This window comes from Lathyrus oleraceus, chromosome 2 (genome assembly GCF_024323335.1).
Source record: "Lathyrus oleraceus cultivar Zhongwan6 chromosome 2, CAAS_Psat_ZW6_1.0, whole genome shotgun sequence".
Classification (NCBI taxonomy): domain Eukaryota; kingdom Viridiplantae; phylum Streptophyta; class Magnoliopsida; order Fabales; family Fabaceae; genus Lathyrus; species Lathyrus oleraceus.
Window position 1 is genome coordinate 88,403,574 of NC_066580.1, and position 13,112 is coordinate 88,416,685.

The following is a 13,112-nucleotide window of genomic DNA, read 5'->3' on the forward strand; positions in this document are numbered from 1 at the left end:
CGTAATAAATTATTACTTGAATAAATCTTAGAAACAGACATATATATTTAAATCTAAAATAAAAAATTCACCAAAAAGAAATAATCATTGGATTGGGATCAAATGAAATTTCATATATATATAGAATTTTTTTCTTTGTGCTTAAATTGCTTACCATATATGAGTTTAAAAAGATTCTAAAAAGAGTTTGAAGGCTTTTATTAATTGGGGAAGAGAGTTCTAAGTTGCAAAGACTTCTCTCAAAAATCATCTAAAAAGGATTTGAAAAAAAGACCAAACATCTAACAAGACATTAAATATGCCACAAATTTAAATTGTCATTTTGTTAGGTTGTAATATACAATTCTTTCAACATGGTTTCACAAACATGTGTCGCTTTGAAAATTTTGTAATAATAACGAGTTCCCAAATCAGCTAGCTCGCAATATAAGGAGATGCTTTCAGGATAAGAAACACATAAGATTGTGAGAGAAACATTCTTCTTTCTCATTAAAAAGTTTCCTAAACTAATATATAATATTCTAGACTCAATAATTAACCCTAAACTCATCATAAGTACGATAAAGAAATAAATAATAACAACTAATATGATATGAGAATTCAGATGTTATAGTTTGAATAATATTTATTATATAAACTTGTTTAACAAGATTTAGTAATACAAGTCTTATTTCTTAAATTTATTTATAAATATAAATCATCACAAGTTTAATTCATTTCCTTCTTAATTGCGGATGTTAATCCTTCATAGGCAACTTCTCAAGCAGTACTCAATTCTTCGCTCTATTTTTCTAAGACATCAAAAGCATTAAATTTAGGTTAGAGTTTTAGCCATTTGAAAATAGGTTTGCTGTAAAATAAAAAATATATAACTATTAATATCTTTACAATATTATTTTCCTTTCTATGCTTCCTTATTAGTTAACTAGACCCAATATAGTATAAAATTAAATATGTCATTTCATTGAAAATGTATACTTTTAATTATTAAATTTTTAAAAAATATATAATTATTTTAAAGTTAATAATATTTTTCAAAATGGAATAAATAAGAAGTAAAAACAAAACAACTTAATAGCAATAAATCATAACTTTATTGCAAACTGGTTAGTTATGTCCATTAAATTTATTTTAGTGGAGAAGACTTTTCTAAAATTATTAAATTTATTTTAGTGGAGAAGACTCTTCTAAAATTAACAAGTCACTTTAGAGAGTAAAGCGATAGATAGCATTATTATAAAAAAGAAGTGAAATCAATTTTTGTTAATAAATCAATGATTAGTAGTATATACACAATCATAGTATATCATGGTTGGTTATCATATCAATTATTGTTTTCTCACTTTACGAACTATACAATATACCCGAGCTAAATAATGATTAAATATATGATATATTTTTATTGTTCAAAATTAATTTTGCATAAATTTATTTAATTATATATTATTGTATTATTGAATTTGGCAATAGGTGACCATTAGCCAATAAAAGTTTAAGAATGCATTTTTTTTGTTATACTACGTACCACAAAATGAGGATCAACAACTCCCTTCTGAATGTGAATGACACTCAATGTTATACTCAAAGTGGAATAACTGAGTCGTGTTGTAATACCCCGTATTTCCTTAAATACTCAAATTCCTATTAAATAAGATCAATTGAGTTCCTATATGCTCTAAAAGTTATCAGTTGAGATAAATAGAGTAAATAGTGAATTTAGATTGACTTAATTAATATTATTTGAGACTGACCTTTTATTAATTGAGACATTTTGGCAATACTAATAAGGGGTCAATAGCTCTAGTAGAACAAATATTACAAGTATGGTGCCACTTGAGATATCTGTTACTACTAGTAACCTTTTTCTAACCACACATTTCTTGTGGAAGATGGTGGCCATATATATCTATCAATTACCTACCAACCTTGTGTGACTTTATTTCTCTATGTATCATACAAGTTAGTGGAGAGAATAGGAAGCTCAAGGGAAGAAGAGGAAACAAGCTAGTGGAAAGGAGAAGAAGAAGAAGAAGAAGAAAAGCTTGGGGAAATCAAGAGCTTGGAATCAACATCATCATCTTCATATCATCATCTCATCCTCAACAACTTCTCCTCTTCTATTTTTTGAGGTGGGTTCTAGTTAGAAACCCTAATATTTCTAGGGATTTAGGTTGTAGAATCATAGGTTAACTATAAGAATCCATGCTATATGATGAATGTTTCCTCTTGATTATGATGAGTTTCTCTATGAATCATGTGAAATTTCATTGATGTTATCTCTATGTGTGTTCTTGCATTTATTAGATTCTTGTGACATAATGATGTAGTTGTAGTTTGGAAGTTTGTTGATGTTTTGTTATGTTCATGTTAAGAGATTTCTAGTTAGAAGTGGAGAAAACATTATGCAGTTTGGGATTTTGGAAGTTGCAGAAAAAATGAAGTGTCTGTGTATGAAAAAGTGGCAAATGCTTAGGACCAATCGATTGGTCCTTGATGAAAATCGATTGTGCCAACTTTCTGTTTTGCAGAAAAGGAAATTTTAGCATGACCAATCGATTGACAGGGGACTCCAATCGATTGGACGAACTTTCTGTTTTGGAAAATTGGAAATTTTTCAGGTACCAATTGTAACACCCCGATAAAATATGATAATTATTTAAATTAAGTTAATAGTATATTTATTAATTTAATTAAATAATTGGATTATTATTGGAATATTATTGGAATTATTATTATAATTGGAATAATAAGTTGGAATATATATAAAGAGAGTTCCATTTGGTAAAGAAAGTTTTTTTCACGTGAAAAGGGAAAGCGACAGAAAAGTGAGAAAAGGGCAAAGAGGAAGAGGGTTGAAGAAGGAAGAGCTTGAAGCTAAAGGATTGCCGGATTAACTCAGGTAAGGGGGGTTTATCGTCGTTTAATGGGTATTATGGGTTAACATGTAATGGGTAGTGATAAGCCATTGATTTGACCCTAATTGGGATGTTGAATGCTGAAAAGTTGTGATGAATAAGTTATGTTAAAGCTGTAATTGAATCTATATTTGGGTGAGTTGTGATTTTCCGAAAGTGTAGCTTTTTACGGAATTGGAATCGGAGGTCCGGAAGTCCTCCAACGGCGGAAAATGCGGAGAATTCTGCATTCTGCTTCGTGTTAGCGCAGGAACAGCTTTCTGTCTTGCGTTAACCGGTTAACCCAGGGTGTTAACCGGTTAACACTGTTATGAATTGTGAACATATTGCTGTCTGTCTTGCGTTAACCGGTTAACCCAGGGTGTTCACCGGTTAACACTGTTGTGAATTGCCAGGAAGCGTGTTCTGTGTTGCGTTAACCGGTTAACCCAGGGCGTTAACCGGTTAAAACTGTGTGAAAAGTGAAAAATTTATATTTAAATATGGTGTGCATGTTTGATGTTTGGCCTATATTGGCGTATGATATAATAGGGATCATTTCTCGTTGTTTTGAACGGTAGGGGTATTAGTAGAGCGTGCTAATACTGTAATTGATTATGTGGCATGATATGATTATGTGATAAATATGTGGATGATGTATGATTGTATGCATAATGCTGTGGATGTATCTATTATGTATGCAATTGTGAATGGACTGTTTATGGCTTAGAGTGTGAGCATATGTCCATTGTGGATGATTGTTGGTGTTTGCATGACTAAGTGATTTAGCTTGCATATTGTGGCCTTTATGGTGGTAGCTAATTCCCATGGTGAGGAATTAGTGATGAATTATTGTGGATTGTTGTTGATGTTTGCATGCTAGGTGATTTAGCGTGCATAGCATGGCCCTTGGGGTGGTAGCTAATTCCCATGGTGAGGAATTAGTGATGTGAGTCACTAGGTCTCAAATGAGTGGGACTAGTGAGCTTGGTAGCCGTATCTGGATTTGATCGGTGAGGTTGAACTATATGTTCACGAATAGTCGGTACCACATGCATGGAGTCTCATTGCATAATGTATGTATTGTGTATAATATGAATGGATGTGTTCCAATATTATACGTGTGTTTTGATGTTTATGTTGAGCATGATTATGAGTATGAGTTGATGTTGCCGTTACTGAATGTGTGATATGATTAGGGTGATGAGATGTGTTCATTTACTTAGCATTACATGATATTTTATAATGCTTATTATATCGATTGAGGAACTCACCCTTACACTATGTTTCAGGTAACGAGCAGTGATTGAGTAGAAGCTAGTGCTTGGAGTCTAGTGTAGTTCCTTAGTGGGTCATGCTCTGGTAGATGTAACATCGGGACGGGATGTTTTACTTGTTTTCAATTGTGGTTGTTGAACAGTTTTACATGTAAAGTGATTATATGGTTTGCATATCCGCTGCGTATTGTGCAATGTTTTATTTTGATAAACAAATGAGTATGACCAGTTATTTGGAAAATGGTGTGAAGTGTCAAGTGTGACACCCTTAATTGCATATTTACTCTGATTTATGTTTGGTTGTTTTAATTATTTATTGGGGTATTTTAGAAGGGTGTTACATTAGTGGTATCAGAGCATAGTCGGTCGAGTCGAGTCGTAATTATTCTGTTTCCCCTGTACGGGATAGGTGTTGTGTAACCCTATCAGTACTTATTGTTTTAGCTTGTTGGGTACTCAGAATAGAGATGGCTGGAAGAGGTAGAGACGATGCTGCGATTGCTGAGGCTCTGGGTATGCTAGCTGGAGTACTCGGAGGGAATCCAAATGTTGTGGGAATGGGAGTTGCTCGTCAACTGGGTGAGTTCCAGAAGAACAATCCTCCAATGTTCAAGGGAGCATACGATCCAAATGGTGCTCAGAAGTGGTTGAAGGAGATCGAGAGGATCTTCCGAGTGACTGAGTGTGCCGATAACCAGAAGGTCAGGTTCGGTACGCATATGCTGTCAGAGGAAGCAGATGATTGGTGGGTTGCTGCCCGCACTGAGTTGGAAGCTGCTGGGAATGCTGAGATCACTTGGGCGGTGTTCAGAGAGAGATTCCTGAGGAAGTACTTTCCAGAGGATGTCAGAGGAAAGAAAGAGATAGAGTTCTTAGAATTGAAGCAGGGCAACCGGTCTGTTACTGAGTATGCTGCTAAGTTCACAGAGCTGTCGAAGTATTACACTCCCTATGATGAGGCAGTAGCAGATGGGGCAGAGTTGTTTATGCTGTTAGCAACTTTGGAGGCTAAAGATAAACTGGTGATTTGCGATCTAGCCGTGGTGTGTGATTTTCCTGATGAGTTTCCTAAAGAAGTGAATGAATTACCACCAGAGCGTGAAGTTGAGTTCTCAATTGAATTGGTACCTGGTACTAGGCCGATATCGATGGCTCCGTACCGTATGTATGCTGTTGAGTTAACTGAATTGAAGAGTCAGTTGGAAGATCTGTTGGATAAGAAGTTTATTCGTCCGAGTGTGTCACCGTGGGGTGCACCAGTGTTATTGGTTAAGAAGAAAGAAGGTACTATGAGGTTGTGTGTGGACTACAGGCAACTGAATAAAGTGACGATCAAGAATCAGTATCCTTTGCCGAGGATTGATGATTTGATGGATCAGTTGGTTGGTGCGAGTGTGTTCAGCAAAATAGATTTGAGATCGGGGTATCATCAGATACGTGTGAAAACTGAGGATATTCAGAAGACTGCTTTCAGAACAAGGTATGGACATTATGAGTATTCTGTAATGCCTTTTGATGTGACTAATGCGCCTGGGGTATTTATGGAGTATATGAATAGGATTTTCCATCCGTACCTAGACAAGTTTGTTGTGGTGTTTATTGACGATATTTTGGTGTATTCGAAATCTGAAGAAGAGCATGCTGAACATTTGAGAGTGGTTTTGGGAGTTCTGCGAGAAAAGAAGTTATTTGCTAAACTGTCTAAGTGTGAATTTTGGTTAGAAGAGGTTAGTTTCCTTGGTCATGTGATTTCAAGAGGTGGTGTTGCTGTTGATCCTTCTAAGATAGAAGCGGTATCTAAGTGGGAAGCTCCGAAGTCAGTTTTTGAGATAAGGAGTTTTCTTGGACTTGCAGGTTATTATAGGAAATTCATTGAGGGATTTTCTAAGTTAGCGTTACCGTTGACGATGTTGACTAGAAAGGGGCAAGCGTTTGTTTGGGACTCAAAGTGTGAAGAAGGTTTCCAAGAGTTAAAGAGAAGGTTAACTACTGCTCCTATTCTGATATTACCAAGTCCATCGGAACCATTTGAGGTTTACTGTGATGCTTCATTGTTGGGTTTGGGTGGTGTTTTGATGCAGAATAAGCAGGTTGTAGCTTATGCTTCGAGACAACTGAAGGTTCATGAGAGGAACTATCCGACACACGATTTAGAGTTGGCAGCTGTGGTGTTTGTTCTGAAGTTATGGAGGCATTACTTGTACGGGTCAAGATTTGAGGTTTTCAGTGACCATAAAAGTTTAAAGTATTTGTTTGATCAGAAAGAGCTGAATATGAGACAGAGGAGATGGTTAGAATTTCTGAAGGATTATGACTTTGGTTTGAATTACCATCCGGGTAAAGCAAACGTAGTGGCTGATGCATTGAGTCGGAAATCATTGCATATGTCTATGTTAATGGTTAAGGAATTGGATTTAATTGAGCAGTTTAGAGACTTGAGTTTGGTGTGTGAGAGTACTCACAATAGTGTTAAATTGGGAATGTTGAAGTTAACGAGTGGTATTCTGGATGAGATTAGAGAGGGTCAGAAATCCGATGTGCTTTTGGTTGATAAGTTGACTCTAGTGAATCAAGGTCAAGGTGGTGAATTCAGAGTTGATGAGAATGGTGTTTTGAAATTTGGTAATCGGGTGTGTATTCCGGATGTTACCGAACTTAAGAAGAGTATTCTTGAGGAAGGACATCGTAGTGGCCTGAGTATTCATCCTGGAGCTACGAAGATGTATCATGATTTGAAAAAGTTATTTTGGTGGCCGGGAATGAAAAGAGAAATTGCGAGTTTTGTTTATTCTTGTTTGACTTGTCAGAAGTCGAAGATTGAGCATCAGAAGCCGTCTGGGCTAATGCAACCGTTGGCTATTCCAGAGTGGAAGTGGGATAGTATCAGTATGGATTTTGTTTCTGGTTTACCGAGGACAATTAAGAATTTTGAAGCTATTTGGGTGATTGTTGACAGATTGACAAAATCGGCTCATTTCATTCCGATCAGAATGGATTATCCGTTAGAGAGATTAGCTGAGTTGTATATTGAGAAAATTGTAAGTTTGCATGGTATTCCGTCGAGTATTGTTTCGGACAGAGATCCTAGATTTACATCGAAGTTCTGGGAAGGTTTGCAGAGGGCTTTGGGAACTAAGCTGAGATTGAGTTCTGCATATCATCCGCAGACTGATGGTCAGACTGAGAGGACGATTCAGTCACTGGAGGATCTTTTGAGGGCTTGTGTTTTGGAAAAGGGAGGTGCTTGGGATTGTTATTTACCTTTGATTGAGTTTACCTACAACAATAGTTTTCATTCGAGCATTGGTATGGCACCGTTTGAAGCTTTGTATGGTAGGAGATGTCGGACACCTTTATGTTGGTATGAGTCCGGTGAGAGTGATGTGGTTGGACCGGAGATTGTTCAACAAACTACGGAAAAGATTAAGATGATTCAGGAGAAGATGAGGATTGCTCAGAGTCGTCAGAAGAGTTATCACGACAAGAGGAGGAAGTCACTTGAGTTTCAAGAGGGAGATCATGTGTTTCTTCGTGTTACTCCGATAACTGGGGTTGGTCGAGCTTTGAAGTCGAAGAAGTTGACACCTCGATTTATTGGTCCTTATCAGATTTTGGAGAGGATAGGGGAGGTAGCCTATCGTATCGCTTTACCGCCGTCACTTGCGAATTTGCATGAGGTTTTTCATGTGTCTCAGTTGAGGAGGTACATTCCTGATCCGTCGCATGTGGTCCAAGTAGATGATGTACAGGTGAGAGATAACCTGACTGTTGAAACATCACCTATGAGGATAGAGGATCGAGAGTTGAAGCAGTTGCGGGGTAAAGAGATTTGTTTGGTAAAGGTAGCTTGGGGAGGACCAACAGGTGGCAATGTGACTTGGGAACTTGAGAGTCAGATGAAGGAGTCTTATCCAGAGTTATTCGCTTGAGGTATGTTTTCGAGGACGAAAACTCTTTTAGTGGGGGAGAGTTGTACCACCCCGATAAAATATGATAATTATTTAAATTAAGTTAATAGTATATTTATTAATTTAATTAAATAATTGGATTATTATTGGAATTATTATTATAATTGGAATAATAAGTTGGAATATATATAAAGAGAGTTCCATTTGGTAAAGAAAGTTTTTTTCACGTGAAAAGGGAAAGCGACAGAAAAGTGAGAAAAGGGCAAAGAGGAAGAGCAGGAGAAGAGGGTTGAAGAAGGAAGAGCTTGAAGCTAAAGGATTGCCGGATTAACTCAGGTAAGGGGGGTTTATCGTCGTTTAATGGGTATTATGGGTTAACATGTAATGGGTAGTGATAAGCCATTGATTTGACCCTAATTGGGATGTTGAATGCTGAAAAGTTGTGATGAATAAGTTATGTTAAAGCTGTAATTGAATCTATATTTGGGTGAGTTGTGATTTTCCGAAAGTGTAGCTTTTTACGGAATTGGAATCGGAGGTCCGGAAGTCCTCCAACGGCGGAAAATGCGGAGAATTCTGCATTCTGCTTCGTGTTAGCGCAGGAACAGCTTTCTGTCTTGCGTTAACCGGTTAACCCAGGGTGTTAACCGGTTAACACTGTTATGAATTGTGAACATATTGTTGTCTGTCTTGCGTTAACCGGTTAACCCAGGGTGTTAACCGGTTAACACTGTTGTGAATTGCCAGGAAGCGTGTCCTGTGTTGCGTTAACCGGTTAACCCAGGGCGTTAACCGGTTAACACTGTGTGAAAAGTGAAAAATTTATATTTAAATGTGGTGTGCATGTTTGATGTTTGGCCTATATTGGCATATGATAGAATAGGGATCATTTCTCGTTGTTTTGAGCGGTAGGGGTATTAGTAGAGCGTGTTAATACTGTGATTGATTATGTGGCATGATATGATTATGTGATAAATATGTGGATGATGTATGATTGTATGCATAATGCTGTGGATGTATCTATTATGTATGCAATTGTGAATGGACTGTTTATGGCTTAGAGTGTGAGCATATGTCCATTGTAGATGATTGTTGGTGTTTGCATGACTAAGTGATTTAGCTTGCATATTGTGGCCTTTATGGTGGTAGCTAATTCCCATGGTGAGGAATTAGTGATGAATTATTGTGGATTGTTGTTGATGTTTGCATGCTAGGTGATTTAGCGTGCATAGCATAGCCCTTGGGGTGGTAGCTAATTCCCATGGTGAGGAATTAGTGATGTGAGTCACTAGGTCTCAAATGAGTGGGACTAGTGAGCTTGGTAGCCGTATCTGGATTTGATCGGTGAGGTTGAACTATATGTTCACGAATAGTCGGTACCACATGCATGGAGTCTCATTGCATAATGTATGTGTTGTGTATAATATGAATGGATGTGTTCCAATATTATACGTGTGTTTTGATGTTTATGTTGAGCATGATTATGAGTATGAGTTGATGTTGCCGTTACTGAATGTGTGATATGATTAGGGTGATGAGATGTGTTCATTTACTTAGCATTACATGATATTTTATAATGCTTATTATATCGATTGAGGAACTCACCCTTACACTATGTTTCAGGTAACGAGCAGTGATTGAGTAGAAGCTAGTGCTTGGAGTCTAGTGTAGTTCCTTAGTGGGTCATGCTCTGGTAGATGTAACATCGGGACAGGATGTTTTACTTGTTTTCAATTGTGGTTGTTGAACAGTTTGACAAGTAAAGTGATTATATGGTTTGCATATCCGCTGCGTATTGTGCAATGTTTTATTTTGATAAACAAATGAGTATGACCAGTTATTTGGAAAATGGTGTGAAGTGTCAAGTGTGACACCCTTAATTGCATATTTACTCTGATTTATGTTTGGTTGTTTTAATTATTTATTGGGGTATTTTAGAAGGGTGTTACACCAATCGATTTACACTGAGGATCAATCGATTGATCCTCTGTATTCTTTGAAAAATAGAAATGTGAGAGGAACCAATCGATTGGGCTTCCCCAACCAATCGATTGACTTATATGAAACACTTCAAAATTCATTTCTTTGATGTTTCTGAATGCATTTCATCTACCATTAATAATTTGTGATGTTATACTTGAATTAAATGAATGTTAAATATGAGAATCACATACTGAATCTAGTGAGGTAACCTATTGATCATTTTAGGCAATAAGTTAGACCTATAATTTAGATAACATTAGATGGCGGCATTCATTCGCATGATGCTTATGCGGAGGTCGTGGATGGATGGTTGCTATAGTTGAGAGTGAGACGCTTTGTATGGAACATGCCATGTTATTGCCTGTGTATATTGATGAATAAAGTCACCTGTGATTGATGAGTCTTGTTATGCTTTGTGAAGTCGATCATGTATTCAGAATGTTTTGCCCTTTGTGGTGCACATCCTTATCTGATATGCTTAGGTGAGTAAGCAATAGGATGTGATACCGATGATTCGTGCCTCAATTGGGTTTGAGCCCTAACCACAGCGGATATGGGGGAAAGGTGGACACCTAAGTGGGTTAGAGTCCTATACGGTGAAAGATATCCTAAGTGGGTTAGAGTCTCATACGGGTGACGGTCGCTTGAAATGAGTTTAGAACTCATAGAGGACCCAATATCCACCACGAAAGTCGAATCATACGAGCATGCATGAACTGGGCTTGCCCTAGACGTAGGTCTGCTCAGGGATTGATGTTTCATGAATCTGAATAATGATCTTGTTTTGAGTTGCGAGAACTCAAGAGCATGTTGCCATACATTGCGAGTTAGTTCCCCATCAGTTAAGTCTTCTTTCCCTTGTTGAATTAAGTTGGATGTTGATTAGAAAACCCTGTAGAGCCGAGTGGACCCATAAGATAGGGAACCCACTGGACGTTAGTTTCAGCATCTTTTTACTATTGTGCTAAGAGAAACATAGAATCAAGCAAACGATCCATCTTTGCCTCCATAGAGTTAATGTCTGTTTCATTGAAACTTGGTTTGCCTTAAGTTGTTCGAGTGTCATCTTGTAGTTGCGGCGTGTCTGGTACCGACGTCGAGTAGTCAACGTTACTGGACAAAGGGTAGAATATGGTGTAAGTTTCTTTGTTTTTGGTGCATGAAAGTGATATGCAATTCATGTTGATGATATGCAAATGCATGAAATTTTGCCATGTTTTTCGCAAGGGAATACAAATACTCTGGATCATCCACATGTCGTGTACATTAGGGTAATAGGAAGAAGCATAGGCTTTTTTTATTACTAAAAATCCCAAACGTAGGTTCTAAAGTTATGTTTTCAAGGAAATAACTTAGAATCACGGATCGTATTCAAAACTTCCTCGCAATAGTGGGTTGACCACATCATGATGAGAGTTTTGAACTGATCTAATCTAAATGAGATATTCGTATTGTTCGAACAGGGTGTAGACCCTTCGGTTCAATACTACACAATCGCCAATCAAGAAAACAGGCCTTGAGTCTAAAGCGAGGTTCCTAGAGTCATGGATCGTACTTGGAATTTCCCCATAATAACGGGCTATCCATATTGTGATGGAAATTCCAAACAGATCCACTCTATGTGGACTTTTCGTATTGTTCCAACGAGGTGTATACCCCTTTGTTCAATACTACACAACTTCGAGTTCTAGGTTCTTCTCAAAGCTCGGGTACGAAGCTTATCTCCCAGCATACATCAAGACCCATATCATAGTATCAAAATAAATTACACACAACATAAATAACATAGTAAGATACAAAGAAACAATATGGAAGAAAGGAATGGCATTCATGACAAATTTAACTAAATTAGGTTTGACTCTCTCTTGCTAGGAGCAGGGTCCCCAGCAGAATCGTCATCTGTCGCATCTCAAAAAATACGATTCCTCGCAATGGTCGCGGAAAAAATTTAGTTCGAACAGAGTCGCCACCAAACTTTATTTATCCCAATGAAGGAATAGGAAAATATCGATAAAACCTTTGAAAAACAGAATAATGGTCGTTGCAACCATATTCGGGTTCGGGAGTCAATTACGCAAGGGGAAGGTATTAGCACTCCTCATGTCCGTTGTACTCAATGGGAACCTTTTAGTCTAATTTGCGATTTGAATGTTATCTAATGTTGTCTTCTTCCTTCGAGTGAATAAAAAGATTAAAAATAGAGATGGATGGAAACCTCAAAAAGGGGGAAAAGGGAGGTTTTTTATTAGTGTGCTCGCCAAGATCTCGCAATCTCGTGCCTACGTATCCTTATGGTGCAATAAGGAAATCAAAGCATTCGTAGTTAGGGGAACTACTGTTGGTTGGTGTCTTTTATGAACGACTGCTTAGATCGCGTTCTAAAGGCTAAACGTTGGCTTGTCTACTCTCGGCCGAGGCTTAAGCACTAGTTTGTTGTGCGTGTTAGAAAGGATTAAACAATGTTCTTTTTAAAAGAGTTTAGATCGCACTGGGGTGATGAAAGAGGTTTGATAAATTGGATGTGTTTTAATGAACAAGTGCTTAGATCGCATCCTAGCGGTTAAACGTTGGCTTGCATGCTCGCGGAGGAGACTTAAGCGCTAGTTTGTGTACGCACTAGAAAGGATTAAGCAATGTTCTTTCTGAAAATAGTTAAGCTGTTGATCACACGGGGCGAGGATTTAAGTTTAATATATTTGGTATTTTGAAGAACGACAAAAGATTGAGCAATATGATGCACACCAATCGTTCAATTCTTTCGAGCAATAATAAGGCGAACGCCTTCTACTCATTTTTTCATTAATTTATTATTGAAAGTTTGTTTGCAGAAATCGAATACGCGCGGTAGTGAGGCGTGCACCTCCCACTTGTTTATTCAAGGAATAATGAGGCGAAACGCCACCCATTCCTTTATCCAAGTTCATTTAACATGTTTTAATTGGAAGTTGATAGTTTGAGCAATATAGAGAGCGCCAATTATTCAATTATTCGAGAGATGGTGAGGCGAACGCCTCCCATTATCTTTTTCATCCGAAGTTTAAATTATAAAA

The 13,112-nt window shown here is 37.3% G+C and overlaps 1 protein-coding gene across 1 annotated transcript in view; it reads right to left on the reverse strand.

The window, feature by feature from the left end:
* LOC127121145 (leghemoglobin Lb120-1-like) overlaps positions 1–13,112 on the reverse strand; it is a 30,639-nt gene that overhangs the window by 7,235 nt on the left and 10,292 nt on the right. The window contains exon 3 of the mRNA XM_051051732.1: positions 1,526–1,595. Within this exon, the coding sequence (XP_050907689.1) occupies positions 1,526–1,595 (70 nt within the window). The remainder of the gene's footprint in view (positions 1–1,525; positions 1,596–13,112) is intronic.